The sequence below is a fragment of the Rhodnius prolixus genome, unplaced genomic scaffold (genome assembly GCF_049639745.1).
Source record: "Rhodnius prolixus isolate KJV_2025 unplaced genomic scaffold, Rpr scaffold_34, whole genome shotgun sequence".
Lineage (NCBI taxonomy): Eukaryota > Metazoa > Arthropoda > Insecta > Hemiptera > Reduviidae > Rhodnius > Rhodnius prolixus.
In genome coordinates this window covers 492,441-519,548 of record NW_027411619.1, presented here as the reverse complement: position 1 = coordinate 519,548, position 27,108 = coordinate 492,441, and the positions used below count along the sequence as shown (strand labels likewise).

Here is a 27,108-nt window from a genome sequence, read left to right as displayed (position 1 = left end):
AACCAGCCCTTTGATTTCAGCAAAATTTCTACTTGGAATTTCCATAAGTTCCAATTTTCATTGCCTCTTAATTTATTAATAGGTAATGTTCCTTTTACTACTTCCATTTTGCTTTGATTCGGCTCAGTAAAAAATATCAACTTCCACTGATAATAAACTAAAACTTTTAAGAGATATTTCTGGGCTCATAACCTGATAGAATTGATGATAGAATGGTTCTTAAATTGAGAAGACACGTTATAAATTCTTAAGACTTTATTTAAGCAAAACACTAAACACATAAAAGGGCACAATACAAAATACAGAACGTATTACAATTTACACTTAGTTAGAATAAGACTCCATGTTACCGACGCTATGTTCTGGCGGCAATTACTAGAATTTCCCTCTAACATTAAAATTTCCCTTTAACAACATTGATTGCTTTTATCTTTGCCAAAGTTATGCAAGGATCCCTAAACATCTTATTCGTGACAACGCTAACTTTATCATATTGTTCAAACAGGATGACTTAAATTTAAAACATGTTTACAGTGATCATGTAAATTCCCCCAGTGTATCATTTGATAAGTTTAAACAGATGTGCAATATCTGCTGGGAGGAGCCGCATGGATTTATAACTCTGGATAAAACAAGAGATTTTAATAATGGTAGGTTTCGGAAGGGTTTGGATACATTTATCTATATATAGACTGGTAGTAGAATAGTTTTCTCATTCCGTTATGGATCCCAAGATTACTAAACAACTTATTGAAACTTCTAAAACACTACGCAATAAATTCAAAAGTATGAAGCGAGGTCTTCAAACATCTCAGGAAGAACTAGAAAAGAGTTTGAAACCCATCACGGAGCCGCTGCAAGAGCTGGTTCAGCGGAAAAAACGAGGCAAACAAGATGGCCTATTAGTGGTAGATTATGTGCCTTTGAAAATGAAAAAAGATGCTTCAACTGCAATGAAATCACCGATTAAAGATTCTACCAAAGACGCTTCAACTGAAACAGAAACACTAATTAATGAACCATCACAATCAACTATTACAGGTTCTACCCCTCTAAGATATCCTATTCCAATAAAACGAGAAGAAGAAACATTTGAGGAGATCACTCCTTTAGAGTATATAACAAAAATAGATAAACAGGAATTAGAGAAAAGTTTAAGAGATGAAGAAGATCTCGGACCTTTAATAGAACCATATATATTGAAAATAATGACTGGTGACACTGGGGATTTGGATGATAGATGGAATCAGGGTTCTACCAACCGGCGGTATGACCATTGGAAATGCTCAGGTAACCATAGATGGTTATGACATTAATGTAAATAACAAGTGGTATGAAGGTACCGCAGGTTTGTTACAGTTATTATTTCTAAAAAAACCTACGCAATATTCAGAAAATGATCTAGATAGTTATAAAGATATTCTAATTAGAAGTAATGCACACAAGCGTCAGTTTAGTGATGAAAAAGGAATTAGTACTAGCAAAGGATGGAAATACAAACATATAATCGCTCCTCTCTTTAATCCGCCCTCAACATCGCCGGGAAAACTTTTACCGCAAACTAGGTTTACTCCACCAGGTACAGCGTCACATAGTCGAACACCTCTGACTCTGATTGCAACGAGAGCTAGTAGACAAAAGCTAAGACCGAGGCAAACTGTTGGTAAAGGTATGAGGGAAGGTCAAAGTATTTATGAATACTGGGATGATCCTAACGAACTGGTTGATCGACTTCGGCTGCTATTCGCCTCAACTAGTGCAGGTCATACAGGGCATGAAAATGGAATTCACTCTATAATTGAAGAGTTGAGAGAGGCTGATATTGTTTATTAAACTGGTAAAGTTTGAATAATTCTTCAGTGCTAGCTTAACACAGCACAAAATAACATGTCTGTCGATAAATTTGGTAGATCATTACCCCAAATCAAGAAAGTATTTCATGCAAGTGATGACGAAGATGGTGATTATATCGACTTTGAAAATAAACGCTTAATAGGTGTGAGTGACGCTTTAAGGGGTTCTGATGCTGTTAATAAGAGATATCTGGAAAAATATGTAACGAACTTAAATACGTCTGGTAAGAATGACTTAATTACTAAAACATACCTGGAAAATTATATAGATCAATTGGATTTACCAAGCAAGTTATACCTTCAAAACTATCTGAACAAACATTTTTTAACCAAAGATTACCTTTTCGATACTTATGATGAGGCTAGAAAACTGGTGACTCAGAATTATGTAGAACGTTCGTTTGAAACAATAAAAAATAGACTGGATGCATTCAATCCGAATACTCCTTTAGCAGCCTATCAGCTTAGAACAGTTTTTGATTAAGTTTTCAAGTGTTAAGAATAAATATAATACTTAAATTTAGAAACAAATATCAGATATGAAAGATTCTGTAAAGGATAAAGTGTTTAATAACGAGGATCAATGTGTTCCAAAAAGGCTATAGTTGTTGAACTTCATAGACCAGCACGTGTACGTTACCCTCGAAGACGTACTTTGCTGAAAGGTATTGATGATTTATGGCAAGCTGATTTAATAGAAATGATTCCATATGCTCGCCAAAATAGTGGTTACAAATACATATTAGCAGTGATTGATTGTTTCTCAAAGTATGCCTGGGTGGAACCTGTTAAATCCAAAGGCGCTCAAGATATCACTCAAGCAATGAATTATATTTTTAACTCGAGTGGGAGAGAACCCAAAAATATTCAGACAGATAATGGGAAGGAATTCTACAATGCTTCCTTCAAGAAACTCATGAAGAAGCACAACATTAATCACTACAGTACTTACAGTCAAATTAAAAGTTCAGTTGTTGAAAGATTTAATAGAACCTTCAAATCTATGATGTATCAGTTGTTTAGTCTCAGATGAAACTACAATTATACAAGACATTTACTTGATCTCATAAATAACTACAATAGAAAAGTACACCGTACGGTTGGTATGATACCATCAGAAGTAAATTCTGCCATTGAAGCGTCCTTACTAGCTAATGTTTACTCTTCTAATGTAAAACGAAAAGATAAACAACGTTTTGAAAAAGGAGATTATGTTCGTATATCAAAACGAAGAACTGTTTTTACCAAAGGCTACACACCGAATTGGAGTGCGAAATTAGTTCGTAAAACACTACCTTATACTTACTTACTGGAGGATTTGCCTGGACAACCTATTCAGGGTGCATTTTATGCTCAGGAGCTCCAGAAAACTAAAAATAAAGATGTATATTTTTTAGAAAAAATATTGAAACGTAAAGGTAACAAGCTATATGTAAAGTGGTTAGGTTTTCAGAAACCTTCATGGATATATATAAAAGATTTAGTAGCTTAATAAAGTTCCTATAAAATTGAGTATTTACCTCATACGTTGATGTCCAAGGGGGAAGCTCAGGGGGCTCCGCCAGGGTGAATAGTCAAGGCTTCACCTTCTATTTACCAAGACCGTCCGAGCGTAGCATCAAGTGATACTAGATCCTGCAAGAGGTGGCCCTGCTGGATAACTAAACTCGGCGGATCTAGACATGGATGTCGATAAAAATCCCGGGTGGCTTAGGGTGGAAGTCACTCGTCACCAGGGTGTCCCCGGGGGCTCTGGAAAACACCCCCCCAATCCAAGGTGTGGGATTCCGTGCCGAGGGATGAATGGCACAGGGTTTTTTTTTTTTTTTTTTTTTTTTTTTTTTTTTTTTTTTTTTTTTTTTTTTTTTTTTTTTAATACGTGCCGAAAACGGATCCTCTGGGGTACCAGGCGACACCCCGGTAGTAAGTAGCCTTACCCGGCCATGCGGGGCTCTGGTCGGGCGGACTTTTAGATCCCTAGCTACTCGTGGGAATTTTATGGAAAAGGTTTTAAAAACTAAAAATGTTAACACAAACACACAACAACAACAACAAACACTTCAACAGCAACCACAACCACAGCAGACACAACTAAAGGCAAAACAACACAAACAACATAAACAACATGCACCGCATAAACAACTCCATACGCTACACCTAGAGGCACCAAATATTGCCACAGGCCAGGATGGAGGAACCGATGGTTCCGAATCCAGTAAGGCCAAGGTAGTGGTGCACCCTAGCACAACAGGGGCCACAGGACCTGTACGCGCTGATAGGGGAAAGAAAAGTAGAAGGTTAGGACCCGGTAGAGGCAAAGTGAATGGGAATACTCCTCCTGTCGGTATAGCCGGGGCAGAAAACCCCAGGACACCTGTCACTAAGGGGGGATCCCAAGGCTTTAGGGCGGACTCTCTAGAGGCTATCGAGATGATGGCGGATGCTGAAGTGCATTCGGCAAAAATCTCGGGAAGCTCCAAAAAGAGAGTCGCTGCCCTTGTAAAGGCTGGGAAGGAATATTTACAGGCCGAAAGGCAGATCTTAAGGGACAATTTTAACCGCTGGGTTCAGCATACCTCTAAGGCAGCTAAAAGACCCAGGTCGGAGGGGGAGTCTCCACAACAGTGGCAGCCGGCAAAGAAGGCCAAGGCCAGGGCTGGGGAGCAATCCTACAGCGAGGCCCTCTCCTTTGTCAAAGTTGCCATTGTGCAGGAAGGGTACCCCGAGGCTCAGCTGGCTCCGGAGCGGCTTACCGCCATCCAGTATGCTGTGCTGAAGGAATATGACCAAATCCCAAAGGGTAGCATGCAGGTTAGGCTTGCCAAATGCATGAATAGGCCGGGGTTTGTCTTGGCCACCTGTGCTGATCAAATCAGTGCAGAGTGGCTTAGGGACATTGTCCCAAAACTTAGACCCTGGGAGGGGGCCAACCTATTGCCACAGTTAGGGGAGGATATACCAAGGCCTGAAACCGCAGTTGTATTCATCCCCGATGAGCAGGGTAATAGTTTGGAAGCTGACATAGTGCTTAGGCGGTTGGAGGTGGGCAATGATAAGTTGCGCACCGACAACTGGAAAGTCTGGGGGTGTAAACCCGTGGAAGGCGGTTGAGTATGGAAGGTTTCCATGGACAGGGCTTCAATAGACGAATTAAGGAGGCTGAATATGTCTCCTTTCTTTGGTTGCGGACAAGTCAAGTTCAGAGTTAAGACCCCAAGGTATAAGGGCCCGGAAGAGGCTAGGACATCAAGAGATGAGAAGGAGTTGGTGTCGAAGGCCACAGTCCCTGAAAAAGATAGTGATGATGAGTCTTCGCCGAGGGGGCAGAGTGGTTTGGAGAGGGAAATGGAGGCCCTCAGTAACGCTCTGTCCGTATTAACCACGTGTGAAGAATATCCCAAGGAGGAAGGGGTGGAGGCGATGGAGATCTCCATGGGCGACCTCCCGTGTGGAAGCGGATCATTACCCCAGAGGCCTAAAAGCCAGGGGCGAGTGATAAAACCCGCGGAGACACGGGACGTCGCTCCATCCACCTCGGACGCTTTACATGGTACTTAAAATGATGCAGGCAAACCTCCATCACGCTAGGGCTGCTTCGGCTGTGGTGTGTAAGTGGTTTGACAGCGAAGGGCTAGATTTGGCTCTATTGCAGGAGCCATGGTGCCATGGGGGGTTTGTTCGGGGCCTTAATCCCAAGCTGGGGAAGACACTATACAGCAAGTCCGTTACTAGACCTAGAGCCTGTATAGTGTTCAGGGATGGAATCAGCTGTACTCTAATACCGGAGCTTCGCTCCGGAGATTTTGTTACAGCACTTCTTAACATCAACACCGAAGGAGGACCAAGAAGACTTATAGTTTGCTCGGCCTATTTTCCCGGTGATGAGGACTGCCCCCCGTCTCTGTTAGGCGACATTGTTGCCCACTGCCGGAGAGAGGGATTGCAGCTGATATTGGCGTGTGACGCCAATGCACACAACACTGCATGGGGGAGCACCGACGACAACGCCAGAGGTAAGTTACTTTTAGAATTCATTTCAGGTGAGGGGCTGCATGTGTCTAATATAGGATCAGTCCCGACTTTCGTGACTGCAACTAGAAGGGAGGTGTTGGATCTAACTCTTGCCACACGTTGCATGTCAAATAACGTAGTTAACTGGCATGTATCGGATGAGCCGTCTTGCTCTGATCATAGACATATCAGATTCGATATATGCGTCCCGCCTCTTGTTATCAAGAGGCTGCAAAACCCTAGAGAAACGCATTGGGCGGGATTTAACCGATCGCTCACTGAGTCCCTATCAAGCTTTAAGGTTGATGTTAGAAGGACGGAGAGCATTGAACAGGCAGTGGTCCAAATTAAGGAGGCGATACTAGAGGCCTATCAGGAAAACTGCCGGGATAAGATCAGACCGCAAAGGTCGAAAACAGTCTGGTTAAGAGGAGAAAAGAGGTGAGAAGGCTATTTAATAAGGCCAAAAACAACCAAGACTGGGATTCATATAGACAAGTTCTGACGAAGTACAATAAAGAAATAAGGAAGGCCAAGCGAAGCGTCTGGCGGTCATTCTGTGAGGATATTAAAGACACCCCAGAATGCGCCAGAATACATAGAGTCTTGGCGAAAGAAGGTACTGCGGGCAGAGTAGGTTTCATTGTTAAGGAAGACGGAACCTACACTAAGTCGATGGAGGAAACCCTGGAATTACTCTTGAGTACCCACTTTCCAGGATCCACTCGGCTATCGGCCTCGGGATGCGAGGAGGTCTGCTCGGAGGTGCCAAGAAGGCCTTCACGAGCGGATTGGAGGATTGCGACGCACATCGTTCAACCAAACAGGATACGATGGGCGATCACACGGTTCCAGCACTTTAAATCTCCGGGGCCGGATGGAATCTATCCAGCCTTTTTGCAAAAGGCCGGGGAGGTGTTGATGCCCTTCCTGTGTAGAATTCTCAGAGGCTGTTTGGCCTGGAGGTTCATTCCAGAAACATGGCAAAAGGTGAAGGTCGTGCTTCTTCCCAAAGTAGGGAGATTAGGGGACCGAGCACCGCAGTCATTTAGGCCGATTAGTCTGTCATCCTTTCTACTTAAAACATTGGAAAGGCTTGTAGACAGACATATTCGGGACGATATCCAAGGAATTCAACCTCTTAGTGATCGTCAATATGCCTATCAGGCAGGCAAGTCTGTGGATCTTGCGTTAGATGATTTTAACAGGCTACTTCAAAAGTCCCAAGAGGACAAAGAATTTGCAATGGCCGCGTTTTTAGACATACAAGGGGCTTTAAATAATGTCTCTCCTATGTCGTTAATTGATGCCCTGTCAAGAAGGCCTGGCGCCAACTATCTGTCAGTGGATCAAGTCTAATTTATTAGGCCGCACTGTTATGGCCACATTAGACAATTGTTCAGTAGAGGTTAGGGTGGCGCGGGGTTGCCCGCAGGGGGGTGTTTTGTCTCCCCTTCTGTGGACAATTCTGGTCGATGACCTCTTGGTGAAAATGACGGCGGAAAGTTTCTACTGCTTGGGTTTTGCTGATGACCTGGCAGTGGTTGTTAAAGGACGATTCGCTTATACGGTTTCGGAGCGCTTGCAGAGAGCGCTTAATATTGTGGATAGATGGAGTAGAGCGGAGGGCCTCTCCATCAATCCGCAAAAGACTAGGGTTGTTCCTTTCACAAGAAAGAAGAATATGGATGGATTGGTGCAACCAGTTTTGGGGGGAGTTACTATCCCCTTGTCCATGGAGGCCAAGTATCTTGGGGTTATATTTGATGAAAGGCTCACGTGGAATTCTCACCTAAACATGATTTCCCATAAGGCTAAAGTTTCCTTAGGATACTGTAAAAGGCTGTGTGGGAAAAGTTGGGGACTAAGCCCTAAGATGACACTCTGGATTTACAAGAGTTTAGTAAGACCCATGGTGTCATATGGGGCGGTGGCTTGGTGGGCAAAAACCTTGCAGGTGGGTGGAGTCCGGGCGCTCAGTGGTATTCAAAGGCTAGCTTGCCTGAGTGTCACAGGTGCCATGAGGACTTCCCCTACTGCGGCCTTGGAGGTTTTGTTAAATCTGCCCCCACTGCACATATACATTCAGGGCGTTACAAGGGCCGTTGTCGTTAGGCTTATGGAAGGACAAGCTCCTATTACCATCAAGCATGGAGGAGCATATCAAGAGTTATACGAGGAGCTGGAGGCCGATCCTATTTTGGGCCTGCCTTCGGATTTTATGGCTCCCAAATATAACTTCGACAAGCCGTTCAAAGTCTGTATTGGAGACCGGGAGGCTAGGAGACGTGGACCCCCAGTGTTGGGTGATTCAATGTGGTACACAGATGGCTCCAAGATGGAGGAGGGTGTGTACGGGGTGAAGCCGAAATGTAGCTTTTCGGTTAGCCTAGGGAAACTAGCTACAGTTTTTCAGGCTGAGCTAGCTGCAATTAGGTTCTGTGCTACCGAGATTGAAGGGCGAGGAATTATTAATTCTAAGGTCGTAATTTTCTCGGATAGTCAGGCTGCTCTACGGGCAATTAGTTCCTATCAGGTTAACTCAAAACTGGTTTGGGACTGTCTGGGTGCCCTGAAGGAAATTAGTGACCAAAATAAGGTCTTTCTGGTCTGGGTACCTGGTCATTCAGGACATAAGGGTAACGAAGCGGCAGATTTATTGGCCCGGGAAGGCTCTGCGGGGTACTTCGTTGGCCCGGAGCCCTGTTTTGGGGTTCCGAAGTGTGTTAAGACTGCGACCATTAACTTATGGGTGCAGAGTAGGTCTCAGGAGTGGTGGCTTGCCACCACTGGGCAGAGACAGGCGAAGGAGTTTATTAAAGGTTATTTGCCGAGGCTGACTGCAGAATTAATCCGTCAAGGCCGTGGGGCTATTAGGATGATTGTAGGCCTATTAACTGGCCACTGCAGACTCAGAAAACACATGCATCGCATGGGCCTGGCAGATGATAGCCTTTGTAGGTTCTGTCAGGAAGAGGAGGAAACGGCACTACACGTGTTGTGTCAGTGTGAGGGGCTCGTGTGGCTAAGGATGTTACTTCTCGGGGAGGAAAAACCAAGGCCTGTGAGTTTTACCCAAAAGTCACTCTCCAGCATTAAGAGTCTAATTAAAAGGACAGGTCTGGAGTGTGAGCTTTAAAGTTAGGGGAGCCACAATAGACCCAAAGGGGTCGCAGTGGCGTAGGCCCTGAGGCCGCCCTAGTCTAATCTAATCTAATATATAAAAGATTTAGTAGCTTAATAAAGTTCCTATAAAATTGAGTATTAACCTCTTACGTTGATGTCAATTCAGGAAAATAAAGAGACTGCCTGTTTAATATAAAATTTATTCAGCAGTTGTTACATCTTTGTTAAAACAGTTCAATACTTTTTTTAAATAACTTACTTGTTTATTAACATCTTCAATTACACTCACTAGTTTAAAATATTCATTTCTTAAAAATTGATCTTCGGAGTTTGATATTTGAGGAGATCTTCAAGCCATGATGGTTTTCCCTGGATAACCATAGTTTTATGGGTGAAGTTCTCAAAGAAAATTGATGAATGCTTTAATTGGGTATTGGGCATATAGGATCCGTTTTTTGTTTTTTTTCAAAAAAAAATCTTCACATATTTGCTTGCTAGCTTGGAGAATAGCCCAATCTTCATCATTTAAATAGATGACTGATTTTTTTGTTTTTATTGCTATAAGTGGCTCACCTTCTTCAGAAAGACCTGTCACTAATTGTTTTGAATTGCGGGTGTTGAGCGAGAAGCTGGTTGTAAGCTGCAATCTTATACCACTTGCCATCTTGAGATATAACCACAAACTGGGAAATCACACTACTTCTCATCAACTACATTTACCTCCCACTACTCTTTCTTGGAACAGCTCATTTAATTCTTTATTAATGCGGTAGGCTAAAGAAGCAATGTTTGAACAAGCACATGTATCAGGGCCGTCTTTTTGTTTTGGATTTGACCAAGCACAATTTTTATAATGTTTATTAGCTGACATAGCAGTATATTCTTTAGAATAACGTTCTAAAGATTTTAAGTCACTGTAAAGATTGATGTAAATTAGCACTAAATCCAAATCGGCCAGCGTTATGGGTGGGTATGTTGAAATAAACCTAATATAATTATCACTCGCTGAAATGTCTTTCCACTCTACCGCCATTTTACTAACTGAGCTTCTTTAAAGGTGGTACAATTTTATATAGCGCTAATACCAGTTTCAAACCCCTCTTACATATTATTCGATGAAAAGGTTTCACATTGTTACGAGACATTTAATTAATTGCATCCAAATATAAATTTCTAGTGTGTGTCTAAATAATACATAGAAAAAAATGAAAACATTTATTGAATCTGAATTCAATTAAACATTTATATTTTATTAAAACTGCAATAATAAAAGGAATAATAGAAGTCTGAATTGTTATGTGTCCAGTCAGAGACGATGCTAAACAGAGGAGATGGCTGGACTTAGTTTTTGAAAAGTGGCCTAGAACGTACAACCATACTAAATGATTTGGACTTAGTTTTTGAAAAGTGGCCTAGAACGTACAACTTCCTACTACTAGTATGCATTCTGACTCAAACTCAAGTGTTACAAATTTTTGCTCACTAGTGTTCGAACATAGCTTTAACTCAAACTATTGTATATTCTTCCTAACAGCAATTAAGACACCACCACCAGATTTTTTTACAGCTAGTATCACATGTTCTGTCCATCCTATAAACGTTATATCTATCCAATCCAAGTTCAGAAGTATTTGTATCGTTATTTAAGTTAGTTTCAGTCAATAAAATTATATCGTATATACAGGAGTTAGCAAACTGTTTTAGTTTACATAATTTCGTTCTTATTCTATTTGCATTTTCGTAGTAGATTTGTAACTGGGTATTTAAAAGTTTTTTTTTACTTACAATTTGTGGATGCCCTCTAACATATTGTAACGAAGTTGACCTGGACAGAGAAGAAAGGCCTAGATTGTTCTAGGGATGGAGCGACCAAAGTCGGTAACAGGCCAACACTGTGTAAACAAAAGGGCCGGTCTCTACCTGAACTAGAAAGGAAATGGCTAGATTGTTCAAAGAGTTTAGAGACCGTAGCCTGTAACGGACCTGTGTAAAAGCCAGCTAAGAGAAAGGCACCAGTTGGGGTGGTGGCAGTATGTGTTTTCCCAGCCAGTGATTGACAGGTAGGAGTAAGACAGACAATTGGAGGAGGCGGCCCCAGTTGGGATAATGGCAGTATGTGTTTTCCAGCCAATGAGCGGCAGGTGGGAGCAAGACAGGAGGAGTTGGAGTGTGGCAGAAGGTTGGAGGAGGGCGGCCCCAGTTGGAGAAGTCAGTTTTTAGTCGTCTTTAAGTGAGTTTTGAGAAGTTAGTCTTTGAGTTAGTTTTGGAGAGACACTTTGGAAGTGATAGTTTTTGAGAGAGTCAGTGTTGCGGAGTGCTTCGGAGTTAACCAGTTAGGCGGTTAGTCAGTTAGTGAGTAGAGCTGTGTTAGTGCAGCTGAGACTAGTGCAATTCGGTGCAGTGCGGACCAGTGGTCAGTCGGGGAACAGTTTTGTGGCGTTACGTAGTGAGTAAGTAACAGTAAACTGTTGGGACTGTTGTAAATGGTAACTGTAATGAATAGCGTTAGTTGTTAGTAAATGTTAATGTGAGTAATGTTAATGTGCTAATAAATCAGGTTATTACTTATAAATTTAGCGAGTTTTATTATTTATCAAACCCACATATTATTTAATAACTAGTGGCAGGCATTAGTTGTGTAAGTAAAGTTCTTTTCTTAGTAAAAGGACAAGAAAAACTTTACAATATTTCATAGTTAAGTCAGTTTCTCCTGCTGTAATTCTTTCTTCCAACTTGATTCGTAATTGTCGCAAGAGCTCTCTTTCCATTGGCGTTGAATCTTTTTTAACACGCACGACCCTTAGTTGTGGTACATTAGTAACCAACCGCCTTTGCCTGAATGTTTTATAGGCTGCCGTTTTATTTTCAAATATTACTTTAAGTGGTCTAATTTTATTTTCTGATGGTTTTCTTATTCTAAAAGTAGTTATCACAGAAGACTCACTTACCCCAGCAGATCTAACTAGCATTTCAACTTGATTCTTGTCATTGCTTTTTTTTCTTCATTATCTTCTCCATCCTTCTCAGCCAGATTAAAAATAATTAGGTTACTTTTTCTTTCTTCTCGGTCCTCAAATTCTCTTAAAAGTTTATCTTGCATAAAGATATCATTCGCATACTGGCAGTTACAAATGTTACTTTGTTGTTTTAAATTTGCAATGTCTCTTTTTAACTCCATTATTAGATTTTTTAGAAAAGGTAGATCTTTTAATCCTATATTGCATTCATTGCAAAGGAATTTTAGTGTTCTTCTCTTTAAAGCCATACATTTAGTGTTACCGATAAAAATCGGATACATTATATTTTTAGGGAAATTCTATAATAATTTATTAAATATTTAATTAGCAAATGTACACCCAATAAATTCGAAAAGAATAGTATAAAGCTCAATGTTTTTAATATGTTAGTAGAAAACACATGTATTTTTCAACTGTCCAAAATTCAACAATAGACCATATGAAATTATAAAAAACAATAGAAAATCTGGAAATAACAACCAGAGACCGAGATCAACCCAGGAGTAGTTTTGAAGCCAGCTACAAGTACACATCTGCTTTACGTTCGGCGTTGCCGGAAATACTGTTTCAATCTTCAGGTGAAGAAATAGGAAGCACGTGGAAGCAATTCTGGATTTTTACCTAGACAAATGGTGAGGGATTGTCTCCAAAGAATAAGTAGAAGAACTGGAAGGCACTTCCTGCAGTGGGCCCGAAGAGAGAAGCCATCCTTAAGTATAGTCATTCATCTGGTGTATATATATTTTAGAATTAACATTATTAGGCCATAGACTTTTCGAACATTATTATTATTTTTGTATGTGCTGTTTTTTTCTTGCAGAGGGTTGTATGGTGAGAGAGTGATTTCACCCAGATACTGTTTGGACTATTTATAGATTTTTTTTTATTATTCAATTACTTTTTATTGTTATAGAGAAGAGTACATTTGCTATTTAGTACCTGCATTATTCTAATTCACATATATATATTTTGGTACCTCGGAGGGAAAAGGCACCATGTCACAAAAAGTAAATTTTACAGAGGAGACAAATAAAAATATTTTTCCAAATTCATTTTTTGTTCCACTTTTCCGGTTATACTCTTTCCTGTACTTCTCACCTTAATTATTATAGTTGGTATGGCCACTTTAACTCCCATATTTTAAAATATTTTATTTTGATCTCCATTGTGAAAAAAATGTATGCCCATGTAGTGCCTTTTACTCTTAAGTAATGAAGTATCATGGTGCTTTTTAAAAATACATGAATCGCTTAATAGTAAACATACGATATTGTGCTTTACAAAAGTTGTAAAATGATGCAAAAATCTGAAAATAAAAAAAAATGGACATGGTGCCTTTTCCCTCCGAGGTACAGTATACATATTTTGGTTTATTTAATATTTCCTTTTTTTGTCTATTATTTTATCCGTAGTTTCGCTGGTAAAATAAAAATAAACAGCGTGGCGCTCAACATATTTCATCTTTAATTTCTAATACCATTATCATATTTATTTATTTATTTCATTTTAGTTCCCTTTTCGATCCACCCCGTCTCCACTGTAGCTGGCCGCGGACAGGAGCTTGTAAATAGGTAACATTAGCTTCAGAAGTAGACAACCCAGCACATGAAGAATGAACAAAACCATTACACCCATCACAAGTATAAACATTATCACTTGATTTCTCGTTATCCGCATTAGATTTGGAACAATAAAGACAATCTTGAACATTCGCCATAGTTGAATAATATGTAAAACTAATTAATATTAGTGATGTAAATATTAGTAAGTGTTGATGGACGGAAGGTTATGATATCAACAGAGGATGAGCGAATGGCTTCAGATTGACGTGAACAATCAATCACAATAATGGGTGCAAGTTCCTTAAACATATGTTTGTACTATAGAGAATTGTTTTTTCTTCCATAGTAACTATTTTGAAAATCCTGATACATGTAATATATGGAACTGTAGTAGTTTTTGGTATAGTTTACATTTAGGTCGTGATAGAGATATGCTTGTGAATTTAAAAATAGTTTCACATTTGTAATGTTGCACAGATCAAAGATGAGACGTACAAGCGCCTAGATGAGGTGAATAAGGGCCAGGAAAAGATGAAAGAAGAAATAACAAGGGGAGTAACCAGGGAAATAAGTAAGATCCAAGAAGAAATGAAGCCTCAATTTGTTAATGTGAGTATTGAAAGTAAGACAGAGTTCACAAGAGTAAGAGAAGTTACAAAAAAAATCTGTAAATGGTACTATAACGACTGTTTAAAACAAGATCTATATCCTTACTGAGCAAATTATTTTTGAAGGAGACTAACAAATTATTGTAGTTATGAACTAATTGGAAATCTTGAGACTGCCAAATATGAACAGATCCTATAGAAATTAAATATCTTCTCATTTCTGCCGCCCAATTATAAGGCACGGTGAAATTACACAGTTCTAGCAGTCTAGAATAGCATATTTTAGGCAATCGGGAATTTGGCATAGCAAGTAAAGATTGCCACCAATTTAACATGCGTTTAAAAATTTTAAACTGTGTGTGACATCTACCAGTTTCCAGTCTAACGTATGAGTCAGGAGTGGATCTTGAAAGGTGTAATAATAATTTTAAAAATCTTAATTGGCCTCTCTCCAAAACATGAGAATAACAAGGACCCCAAACTTCCGATAGATATAATAACACGCTCTCAGAGATGGCGTCATACAGATGGATTCTGGCTTTCCAATCGTCACATTTAGATGATTGCAACAAGGATCGAACTATAGCTGTAGCAGTACTGTTTCTAGCTAGAAAGTGTTTGTCACTATAGTGTCGCCATCTACATTCATGAAAATAGGAGTAGTTAGTAACAGCTGTGAGAACTAGTCAGTTCATGGTTGGCGCCTATCAAAACAACTCGTGGTTCAAGTTATTTATAATTAATACAGTTAATAAAAGTTAATTAAACTAAAATAAAAAGTCTTGAAAGTTATTTAATAAAACTTAACATGGCGCAGTTAATTAAAAAGTGCTAAAAAAAAAAAAAGTTAGTCCCCGTGGAGGAATTAGACAAGTACGACAGCGAGGAAGAAGACGAAAAATTAGACATGGAATCGTCCATGCGACCGCCTTTGTCCCTCTTGTTCGAGGGTAACCTCAAAGAAAACTGGCGCAAATGGAGACAACGCTTCGAGCTCTACCTGAAGGCAACCGGACTCGATACGAAGCCTGCGGAACGACAAGTTGCAGTTCTCCTTCATGTGATTGGAGACGAGGCGTAGGACAAGTTCGATACGTTTGGCCTTACGGACGACGAGAAAAAAGTGCTTGCAACCGTGCTAACTGCATTCGAAAACTTTTGCACGCCAAAGGCAAATAAAAGTGTTGATAGACATATTTTCTTCACGCGAAAGCAGCAGCCCGGTGAGACTTTTTCGTCCTTTATCACCGACCTAAAAAAACTCAGCAGTGAGTGTGGTTTCGGTGAGCTTCGAGACAGTCTGATAAAGGACAGCGTCATCTGTGGTGTACTGGACCCGGACTTAAAATCGAAGTTGTTGCGAGAGGACGACCTCAATCTGGAAAAGTGCTTAAACATCTGCAAAGCTGCATAATTGTCACAAACGCAACTCAAGACGATTGACTCGGATGCAAAGGTAAACGTGATCAAAATGGCCGTGAACAAAAATCAGCAAGGACAAAAGAAGCGAGGCAAGCAGCACAAAGCAGCAGGACAAAGCCCGATGGAAGCGCCATCTTGGGGCGCGCAGCAGACTTTCCAGCCAAGCAGTACGAAGGCGTCACAGCAGATGGCAGTACAGCAGCAGTTTACACGCAAGCCCTGTCAACGATGCAACAAGCTTCATCCAAGGAACCAGTGTCCAGCCTAGGGAAAGAAGTGCTCAGCCTGTGGTGAGATGAATCACTTCGCACACGCGTGTAAATTTAACAAAGTAAATACAATTGAAAATGAAACTGAAACTTTGCAAGTAGAGTCATTGTTCGTTGGAAACATTTCTCTTTCACAAAACGATAAAGATTGGTGCGAAATGATTCAAATTAATAACCAGAACAAAATGTGTGTCAAATTAGACACCGGTGCACAAAGAAATGTAATTTCAATTGAAAATTTGAAAAAAGTGTGCACTGAAGAACCTAACCTAGAAAAGTTCAATGTCATTTTAAAAGCGTATGGGGGAAGCCAAATACCAGTCTTGGGAAAGTGTTACTTGACTTGCAAATTTGAGAAACGAATCCCAGCGATTCTTGAGTTTATTGTAGTTGAAGGAAACACAAATGTACCAACTGTAATTGGCTCACCTACATTAAAAAAGTTAAAACTTGTACAGAGAGTTGATGTCATTGAAGAAACTGTAAACAAAGAAAAAAGTAGTGTAAAAAATGAATTTGTCAAAAAACATGCAACTGTTTTCTCAGGAACTGGGTGCATAAAAAACTTCGAATATGACATAAAACTGAATGATAATGCGGAGGGTAAAGTTATGCATTGTAGAAAAGTACCAGTAGCATTAATTGAACCTCTGAAAAAAGAACTTGATAAAATTGAAAAAGCAGGTATAATTGAAAAAGTGAAAGGTCCTTCAGACTGGGTAAATCAATTTGTTATGGTAAAAAAGCCTGATGGTAATTTGAGAATTTGTCTTGATCCGACTTATTTAAATGAAAATATTAAAAGAGAGCATTTTAAAATTCCAAGTTTTGAAGATTTGTGCTCCAGAATGCCTGGTGCAAAAGTATTCACAACACTGGATGCAGACAAGGCATTCTGGCAGATAAAATTAACAGAAAAAAGCTCAGATCTAATCACATTTAATACACCGAACGGTAGATACAAATTTTTGCGCATGCCTTACGGAATTACGTCAGCGTCAGAAATTTTTCAAATGTGTTTTCAAGAGATTTTTGGGGGCATTGAAGGTGTATTGATTTATATAGATGATCTCATGATTTGGGGAAAAAATAAAAAAGAACATGATGAAAGGGTTGAAACAGTTTTGAAAAGGGCAGAAGAATGGAATGTAACTAATAGAAAAATGAAATGAGAGGGGGTGGATATAGACGCAATTAAAATTAAGGCTGGAATAGTGGGGGACGCCACCAGTCTTCAGAACACCTTTTGCAAATTGACCGTAAATCTTTATTCACAATTAAAATGTCTCCGAGGAGATACAGACAAAATAATACACAACTAGTGAAATAATAATGGATCTGAACACCACAGTGTATGTGTCCTTTATAACACTTTGGTGCGGAATACGCACTACACTCAATGAATAAGTATTGGTAAAAAACCATATACAACGAGGAAATTAATTAGACTAATTATTTGTAGAAGACAATATATATCAGGGAAGACTTAATTGTAATGATTATTGTACAAGGCAATATACAACGGGGAAGTTAATTAGACTAATTAATTGTACAAGACAATATATATCAGGGAAGACTTAATTGTAATAATTATTGTACAAGGCAATATTTAACGGGGAAATTAATTAGACTAATTATTTGTACAAGACAAAATATATCAGGGAAGACTTAATTGTAATAATTATTGTACAAGGCGATATACAACAGGGAAAATAATTAGAACAATTGTTTGTACTAGGCGACATACAACAGGGAAAGTGATTAGAATAGTTATTTGTCCAAGACAATATACGTATATCAGGGAGGAATTAATTGTAATAATTATTGTACTTATGTGAGTCTCTATCCATAAAGTCCAAAAGTTTGAGCTCATTAAATAATAGACTAAGACACAGTTTTCTCATAACCTTGTGAACACACACCACAGTTTTTAATAATAATACGCACAACATGAAAATGCTGATGCTAACATGGCCGACATTCCTTCACAGTGACGCTTGGCTTAACATCCTACCAGCACATCCCCCTCTCTCTTCGTGCTCACCCAATTGCGCCAACTGACGCGGGGCACACTCTGGGAAAAAACAAGTCTGGGGGGCCGCCACTATTGGGGAACCAAACATCCTCCCCCGCAGTGGACTCGTCTGAGATGCACTTACTGATTTGGGAGGGGGCAAAGCTTCCGGACAGGCCGACTGATCAGTCCTGAAGTAGTCTTCACCTCGGCCACCCTAGCCACGTTGTCTCGCCCATGGTGAAGGTTGACTATTCGGCCTATGGACCATTGCAGTGGAGGGAGGTTGTCGTCCATGATCATGACTACTTGTCCTTCTCCGGCCGGGAAGGAAGGCGAATGACATTTGAGCATGGCCTGCTGGTCGAGGAGGTACTCCTTGTGCCATCTTTTCCAAAACTGGTTGACTGTAAATTGTGCCATGGTCCACTTGGAACGAAGCGCTGTGCGGAGAGTTAATGAACCGTCGGTAGGAAGAGCAGTCATTGGCCGCATAATGAGAAAGTGACCTGGCGTCAGCACTTGCAGGTCGTCTGGCGAGGACGAGACAGCGGTGAGAGGTCTGGAATTTAATATGGCTTCAATTTGACAAATGATTGTGAGGAAACACTCCATGGTGGGCTCTTGAGTGCCTAACGTGACCTTCAGTAATCTTTTAGTGGATTTAACTGCTGCTTTCCAGAGGCCTCCAAAATGTGGTTCCCTAGGAGGGATGAAATGCCACTCGATGCCTCTTTTGTTGGATTCTCTCAGAATGGCCTCCTGAGACTTGGCGTCATTTAGTAGTGTGGATACCTCCTTGAGTCTTCTTTTGGCTCCGACAAAGTTAGTGTCATTATCCGAGCAAATGTGACTTGGCACACCTCTCCTGGCAACGAAGCGGTTTAGGGCAGCTAAAAATGCTTGTGTTGTGAGGTCTGTGACTAGCTCCAGGTGTATGGCCTTGGTGGAAAAACAGACAAAAATGGCGAGATAAGACTGGAAGACTTTGGCTGAACGCAGGGAAGCAATTTTTACGTTGAAGGGGCCTGCATAGTCTATGCCAGTGGTGGTGAAGGGTGAGGAAGCGCTGGCTCTTCCTTCGGGCAGTTGCCCCATGAGCGGGTTGAAGGGTGTTGGCTTGACACTGAAACACTTGTTACAGGCTCCCAATTGTCGGCGGACAACATTCTTACCATTGACAATCCAATATCGACTTCGCAGAAATGCGTGAGTGGCAGTGGGGCCTACGTGGAGGATGGATATGTGGGCATCTTGTATGACCATGGCCGTGAAGGGGTGTTGCGAAGGCAACAAGACAGGGTGCTTCTGAGATTCGGGGACAGCGGCCAGTCTAAGTCTCTCTCCAACTCGCAGCACTCCATCAGTGAGCAGAAATAGGCCTAAGGTTTTGACAAGGCGTAGTCTAGGCCTGGGGAGCTGAGCATCCTCAATTTCCTCGGAAAGCGAGTGCTGTTGGGCTCGGACTATTAGAACTCGCAGGGCTTCGCTACGTTCCTTTACATTCAATGGACCTGACATACGATGAACTGGATTTCTAGTATTGTGGGCGAATCGCAGGCACCAGGCCACTACATTCTGCAGAGTATGCAGACTGGAAAATTTACTCTCTAATTCCTCAGGGCACGACATTACACTTGACACATTAAGGGCCTGGGAGCGGATTTCTGCTCCTACGACAGGGTCAGACAAATCGGCACTTACTTGCCCAAGGGGCCATGACTCGTGGTTTGATTTCAGCCAAGGAAGCCTTCCCACCATAACTGGTGACTCACTAATTCTTGAGGACGTACTCCACGTGAGGCACAGTCAGCGGGGTTTTGTGAGGAGGAGATGTGGAACCATTGCGAGGCGGGTACTTTTTCTAAGATAGTAGCTACTCTATTTCCCACGAACACCTTCCAATGCGGAGGTGGCGTTGCTGTAATCCAGCCCAGGGCAATGGTAGAATCCGAAAGGCTAGGATGTTCTGAGTGGTTATCTGAGGGAAAAGTAATCTGACCTTATTAATCGTAAGGGCAAGTAGGTGGGCCGCACAAAGCTTCAGACGAGGGAGCGTGACCGGTTTCATGGGGGCCTTTCTGGCTTTAGACATGACCAGGCTAATGACAGTGTCCTCAGACTGGGACACAAGGTAAACCACGGCCGCAAAGGCTCGCTCAGACGCGTCTGCAAAACCCACTAAATAACACTTAGGATTGGGTAGAGACAAAAATCTAGGTATGTGAATCTTAGACAGGTCAGGCAGGGAGACAGCGAACTGAGCCCATTCCTGGACAATTGATGAGGGCAGGGGATCATCCCAATCAAAGGAGGCTTGACAGACTATTCTAAATATTGTACGAGCAAAAACTGTTACGGGGATCAGCCATCCCAAGAGGTCAAAAACTTTTGCAATCTGACTGGCTAATTGTCTTTTAGTTTGAACATTAGGAACGGAACGGATTAGAAAATGGAAGTAATCTTGAGAAGGGTTCCAACAAGATAAGATAAGATAAGATATTAGTTGGGACGGGACCTATACCCCAAGGCACCGCAGCCACAGAAGACTTATTGTGCCAATCCCTTCTTAGTTCTAGTAGGCGAACCCTCCCCTCCTAAAGAGGTCAAGGACTTTCCCTACTAGTTGTTTTTGCGCTACTATCTCCTTCGGCCTCAACGTTCCAAAGGTTTCATAGCGCAAACTTTCGATTGCAACGCAATCGAACAACAGGTGAGAGGCCGTTTCCTCCTCTTCCTGACATAATCTGCACAACGGCTCCGAGCTGATAAGCCCCACCTTGCGCAGATGCTTCTTGAACCTACCGTGCCCCGTGAATAGGCCTGTAATCAGAGTAATCTGATTTCTGCCCAAACACAGGGTCTCTTTGGATCTTTGCTTACACAGCCAAGGCATCAAGGTCTTGCTGTGTTTAACCCCAGGACACATCACCCAGTTCTTTTCGTGCTCCCTCCAGATCCAATCTCTGAGAGCCGCGCGAACCGAACCCCTGGTGATCCCCAGGACAGGCTCTGGACCGATGAAAGGAGTGTTAGCCCCATTCCTGGCCAGATAATCAGCTTTTTCATTCCCTTCAATACCCACATGACCCGGCACCCATTCCAACCGAACTTTGTTGTGCCGCGCCAGTAGTTCCAGGGCCTTCCTGCATTCCCAGACCAGGGAAGAGGTGATTCTGAAGGATACGAGAGCCTTCAGTGCAGCCTGGCTGTCCGAAAAGATGCGAATCTCCCTATTTCTAGGTTCCATCCGCAGGTTTTCCTCAGCGCATATTTTAATAGCAAAAACCTCGGCCTGGAAGACTGTGGCGTATCTCCCAAGAGATCTCTCAATGAGTACCTCGGGTTTAACCCCATACACTCCAGACCCAGTCCCACAGTCCATCTTGGAGCCATCGGTAAACCAAATGCCTCCCTTCCGGTACTGATCCGTCCAGTTTACCCTCCATTCAGTCCTCGGTTTAATACACACCTGAAAAGGAGTCTCGAAACTGTATTTAGGACAGATACTGTCCCCTGCCATGTCAATAACCGGCCCAGGGTCAACCTTATCTGAAATAATCATATGGCCAATGCAGGAACTTATACGCCTCCATTGCCCATTGCTCGCCATTCTGTACGCACTGGCCCTTGCCTCCGCCTGAATAACATATTGAAGCGGAGCCAACCCCAGAAGTACTTCCAGCGCCGCAGTAGGGGTGCTACTAAAGGCCCCCGTGATCATCAGACAGGCCAGTCTCTGCACCCTTGCTAGAGCCTTAATTGCCGTCTGTTGTTCAGTCTTCCTCCACCACACCACTGAACCGTAGGTGATGATAGGTATGACTGTACGTGTATAGAGCCAGTGGGTCATCTTTGGGCTAAGACCCCATGTCTTCCCACAGGTTCTAGTTATTCCACAAAGGGCCTGTTTAGCCCTTAATGTAACTCTCTCAATCTGCGCCTTCCAAGTGAGTCTGGTATCCAGGACAATGCCCAAATACTTGACCTCACCCGACACATCCAGAGTTTTACCAAAAAATCGAAGGTTTTTGTAGCTCTCCTTGTCCCTTCTCCTTGTAAAGGGAACCAGAGTAGTTTTAGAAGGGTTCACTGAAAGCTCTACCCTTCTACACCAATTTTCTATAACCTTGAGAGCTTCCTGCATGAGTTCAGCCACGATTGTCTCATGTCTACCCCTGACCACCACAGAAATATCATCTGCATAGCCAAGGACCGAGAACCCACGAAGGTCTAGCACCTCAAGTAACTCATCTACGACCATACACCAAAGGAGCGGGGATAGAACCCCCCCCTGAGGGCACCCCCTAACTGTCGTTAACTCCAGCGATTCCCCAAAAAGGGTCGCTGTGATTCTCCTTGACGATAGCATGTTACAGATCCATCTTGAAACAGTGGACTCTACGCCATGTCTATCCATCGCCAAGGCAATTGAACTGTAGGTAGTGTTACTGAAGGCACCCTCAATATCCAGAAACACGCCCACAGCTGTTTCCTTGCAAAATACCGAAGCCTCCAACTCCTTAACCAGACAATGGAGGGCTGTCTCGCAAGATTTGCCTGTTTGGTAGGCATGCTGATTGGCATGCAGAGGCCGTTGCTTTAAAGCCACCTCCTTAATATACATATCAATCAGTTTTTCTAGCACCTTCAACATGAACGATGTTAGACTAATTGGTCTAAATTCCTTCGCCTGGGTATGAGTTCTCTTCCCAGGCTTTGGAATAAAGATAATTTTTACAGGCCTCCATGCCCTAGGGACATGGTTGAGTGCCAAGCATGCCCTCATTATCCTGCATAAAATAGGAGTAATTAAATCTTTCCCCTGCTGCAAAAGGGCAGGGAAAATGCCATCAGGACCCGGGGATTTATAGGGCTTAAAATAATTTACAGCCCAGACCACCTTATTGTAGGTAATGCAGTATTTAGCCACGGCCCAGGTTTCCCTGGTCCCCCGACACCTATCGGGTCCCAGAGTATCCTCACCATGCTGTCCTGACTCAATTACCTTCGAATCGGGAAAATGAGTTCTCATGAGACACTCCAATGTGTCTCTCCCCGATTTGGTAAAAATCCCTTCCTCGTTCCTGATGGTACCCAGGGCACCCCCTGGACTTTTTGATATTATGCGATGGAGCCTAGCCCCCTCCGAGGTCATCTCTACCTCTTCACAGAGCTTCCTCCAAGCATCTCTTTTAGCCTTTCTAATGGCTATGTTGTAAGAAGTTAGGGCCTCACGGTACTCCTTCCATGTACCCCTTCTTTTAGCTACATTGAACAGTTTCCTAACTTTACTGCGGAGCTCCTTCAGCTGGTTATTCCACCAGCCTACTTTCCTGTTAGATGTTATCACTGTCTCCGCACAATTCTCCCAGTAGGCCTCCTTGATGACGCCCTGAAGTCTCTCAGCAGCTTCATCAATGTCCATCCGGGTCCTAAAGTTATTGTTGACTGTACCAATGTTTGCGCTGAGATCCCGTCTAAACGAGTCCCAGTCTGTTCTCCTAGGGTTTCTGTAAGTAACCACCTCCTTACAGTCAAACCCAATGTCGAACCTAATGTACATGTGATCCGAAAGTGAGGGGACCCCCGACACATGCCAGTTCCTAACAAGGGTCGATACAAAATTAGTTCCCAAAGTTAGGTCGATCACTTCCCTACGAATAGAGTTGTGGAAGGTGGGTTCTTCTCCCTCATTTATAACATGCAAATTATTCGCACTAATGAAGTCCAGAAGATACTTACCTCTCTGATTGGTTCCTGAGCTGCCCCATACCTTGTTATGGGAATTAGCATCACACCCAATCAGTAGTTGCAGTCCTCTCTCCCTACACCGGTTGGTCAGATACTGCATCTCCTCCGATGGGGGAGGGACTGTAGAGTCATATGGAAGGTAAGTCGAGGCCACGACAATCTCCCTGGCCTCCTTATCCACATGTAGCTTCACCTTTATTGCAGTCTGGTCTCTGAAACAAAATTCCATTAGCAGTAAAGAGGTAATGTTTTCCCTAACAAAAATACATGTCCTGGGATTGTCAAGGTTATGGTCATAATAAATCTTACCTTTCGCTTCGCCAAGTCCTGCAATTCGCCCCCGTACCAGCCAGGGTTCCTGGATGAGGACAATGGCGATATCTTCCTCCTCGATGAATTTTACTAGAGCTGCAGACGCCCCTCTACTGTGATGGAGGTTCACCTGAAGCAACCTCCATCGATTCAGGGGGGTCATGAGCTGCAGCACTAGTAGAAGTCTTCGAAACTACCCTGAGTCTGACCACTTCGAGTCCTAGAAAAACCTCGAAGTTAGTCCCCTTCAACCTACTCAGGGCCTGTTCCGATATTTCGAACACAAGAGTTTGACCCTTGGGCTCGATTTTCCTATTTAGGAGCCTCCATTCCGCTATATCCAAGCCCTCGTTTTGAACGAGCAGCTTGTCCAAAATAACGGACGGAGTGGTATTCTTGAGAGCACCAGGTACCCACATAGCCACCTTAGCCGCCCTCACGATATCTCTGGCAGGACCCACCCTCAGCTTAGCTCCCTCACCCAACCGGAGCTCCGGAACCACCCTCTCTAACCAAAGTCTCGCATCCTCACCCTCGCAAGCGAGAATGAGTGCACCTTTGGAGAGAAAGCAGCTCCGAAACCGGGGTCCGATGCTGCCAGTACATTTCTCACTACAGATCTCCTCCACCAATTTCTGTTGAAGAAGATCCGCTTGCTCCTCCGACAAAAAGTCATTCGGATAGGAGTCAAGAACGATGGCCATCTTTTGAGCGCAGAGAGCGTCCCTGAAAGAGCACGTAGGCCCTTCCTCTGGGAGTTTCACCCTCTTGCTACCCTGTGCCACCGCCCTCCCCAATGCCGAACTTGGAGTACTGACCTCCGACCTAGGCCTCTTAGGGGTCTGACTTGTTTCTGGAGGGAGAGAACTAACGACTCTCACCTCCTTCCCAATGCCTGCCCCATCCGAGGAGGTCGAAGGAATTATACCTTGCCCACCTGGCTGGTTTACTACTCTGGAGGTCTTCTGCCCCTTCCCCTTTCCCTCCAGTCTTTCCCAGGAATCCACTCCTTCCCAGCCTCAGCGGCCTTAAGCTTAGCTAGCTTTCTCCGCTGAGCACCACTCGGCTTCCTAGGTGTAATGTGAATACCCTTCAACTTCTGGGAGACCCCAGTGACTGCCTCTTTACCTGGAGGGTCTGCGTTGCCGCTCCCTCCAGAAGAAGTTCCCTGTAGTCCCACATCCGTCTTAGGGCCTTTCACTCTTTCCCCTTTTGGTTTTATCCCAGCCTGTGTTCCTTCCTCAGTAACCTGAGGAACACCACTGGCTGTCGTTTTACAATCTAGTTTTTTGTAATTACTCATCTTGTTCCCACGAGAAGTGGGGGATAGACGGTCACCTGTGACAGACCCCCACTGCCACAGGAAGGCTACAATACAATGGGGTTTCGCCCGGTGCCCCAAGGTGATCGTTACCGCACATATATTTTACTACCCTGTACGCATTCAGCCTCGACACGAGTCCCCATCTCGGCTTGGGTAGGGATTCAAGAGGCAGGAAAGGGAGAGATAGGATCAAAGGATAAAGGGGTAGACGCAAGGATTGGCAGTAGGGGTACAAGAAAGGATTAAAGGATGGGGAGATAGAAGAAGGAGGGAAGCCGATGGGGGAGACACACCGACCCGTCAGAGCCCCGTTAGCCGCAACAAATGCCGCGTTACCAGTCCACACTACGAGGAAGAGGGGTTGACTTGCCGCCTGACCTCCGGAATCGCATGAAGCTTTCAACCGGAGTCACAACGACCTTGTGGACTAGGGTTCCAACAAAGTCCGAGGATTTTCAATTGTGACTCCTCATCGTTTTCTAAACAGACTGAGGACATGGCTGGAAGCAGATATTCAGAGGGTATTTTATTTAATAATTGCGGTTGATTTGAGGCCCACTTTCTGAGTTCAATTTGAGCCTGACTCAATAATTGGATTAACTGATCTCTGGATTGCAATGCCACTTCTAGAGTAGGGCCTCCTCCAGAAATGTCATCCACATAGGTACGGTCGCGGAGTATCTCAGAGGCCAGGGGAAAGGAAGCCTGAGAGGTTAGAGCTAATTCTTGAAGGACGCGACATGCTAAGTAGGGAGCTAACGTGGTTCCATATGTCACAGTGCACAAACGGTACTCCTGCACTGGTTGGCTCGTATCAAATCGCCACAGTATGCGTAACAAATCCCTATCTTCCGGGGGGTGTTGTATCTGTCTAAACATTTGGCGAATGTCGGCCGCAAAGACCTATTTGTCCACTCTAAATCTGGTAACCACCTTCCAGATATCGAGCTGTAAACGGGGTCCAGGAAGTAAGAGCTCGTTGAGGGAGATGCCTGAAGAGGACTTCTGGGAAGCGTTAAATACTACACGAATCTTTTCCGGGGGATCGTCTGGACGGTGTACCGCATGATGGGGAATATAATAGACAATTTGACTTGACTTGAGAGGAGGGGCCAGTTCCATATGATTCGAATCTAAGTAGTCTTTCATAAACTCCACATAGGGAGCACGGAGATGTGGGGACTTGGCATGACGGGATTCAGTTTGTAAGAGACGCCTTAAAGCAATTTTCTAGATTCACCGAGGCAACACGGACTGGTTTTAAATGGCAGGGCCACAGAAAAACGACCAGTAGGGAGTCGAGAACATGACTTCGAGAAACACTCTTCAGCTTTCAATTCGTCCGGGGTAAGAGGCGAAACCTCCGACACTTCCTCCAAGGCGAACATCTTTTCCATCAGTCGTGACAAGACTAGGTCAGGGGGGTGTGATATAGATTGGGGGGTTTTACCCGAGCTGAGTCGGAGTACCGTGCGTCGGGCAGAAATTACCGACATATGAGTGACTAGAGAGGGAGGTGGATTAGAACCTTCGGAGAGAGAAACTCCCGCAGAAGTTATGGTAGGAGGAAGAGTTTCAGGAATAAAGGTATTACAAGGGGCCGCCGCGTTCTAATCAGGCGTTGAGGTTTCGGGGGTGGAAGTTGAATAGCCAAAATTGGAGGAGTGGGTTGCTGAGGGATGACTTCCTCTTGGGAAGTAGACCTGGCTTGAGCAGAGGACAAGGATAAACTGTTTCGACTGCACGACTGACTGTTTCGACTGCACGAGGAGTTCAGGGTTATTGCAAAGAGCAATTGGTTCAGACTCGGACCGGTAAGGAGGGGTTTCGGCCGAA

General features: G+C 43.1%; 2 protein-coding genes across 2 annotated transcripts in view; both read left to right on the top strand.

Moving 5' to 3' along the window:
- Nucleotides 1-9,003, top strand: part of LOC141457600 (uncharacterized) — a 189,861-nt gene extending 180,858 nt beyond the window's left edge. The window contains exon 2 of the mRNA XM_074134806.1: nucleotides 7,845-9,003. Coding sequence (XP_073990907.1) covers nucleotides 7,885-9,003 — 1,119 coding nt within the window. The 5' untranslated portion in view covers nucleotides 7,845-7,884. The remainder of the gene's footprint in view (nucleotides 1-7,844) is intronic.
- Nucleotides 1-27,108, top strand: part of LOC141457603 (uncharacterized) — a gene marked incomplete at its 3' end in the record, with an annotated part of 667,626 nt that overhangs the window by 333,704 nt on the left and 306,814 nt on the right. The window lies entirely within an intron of this gene.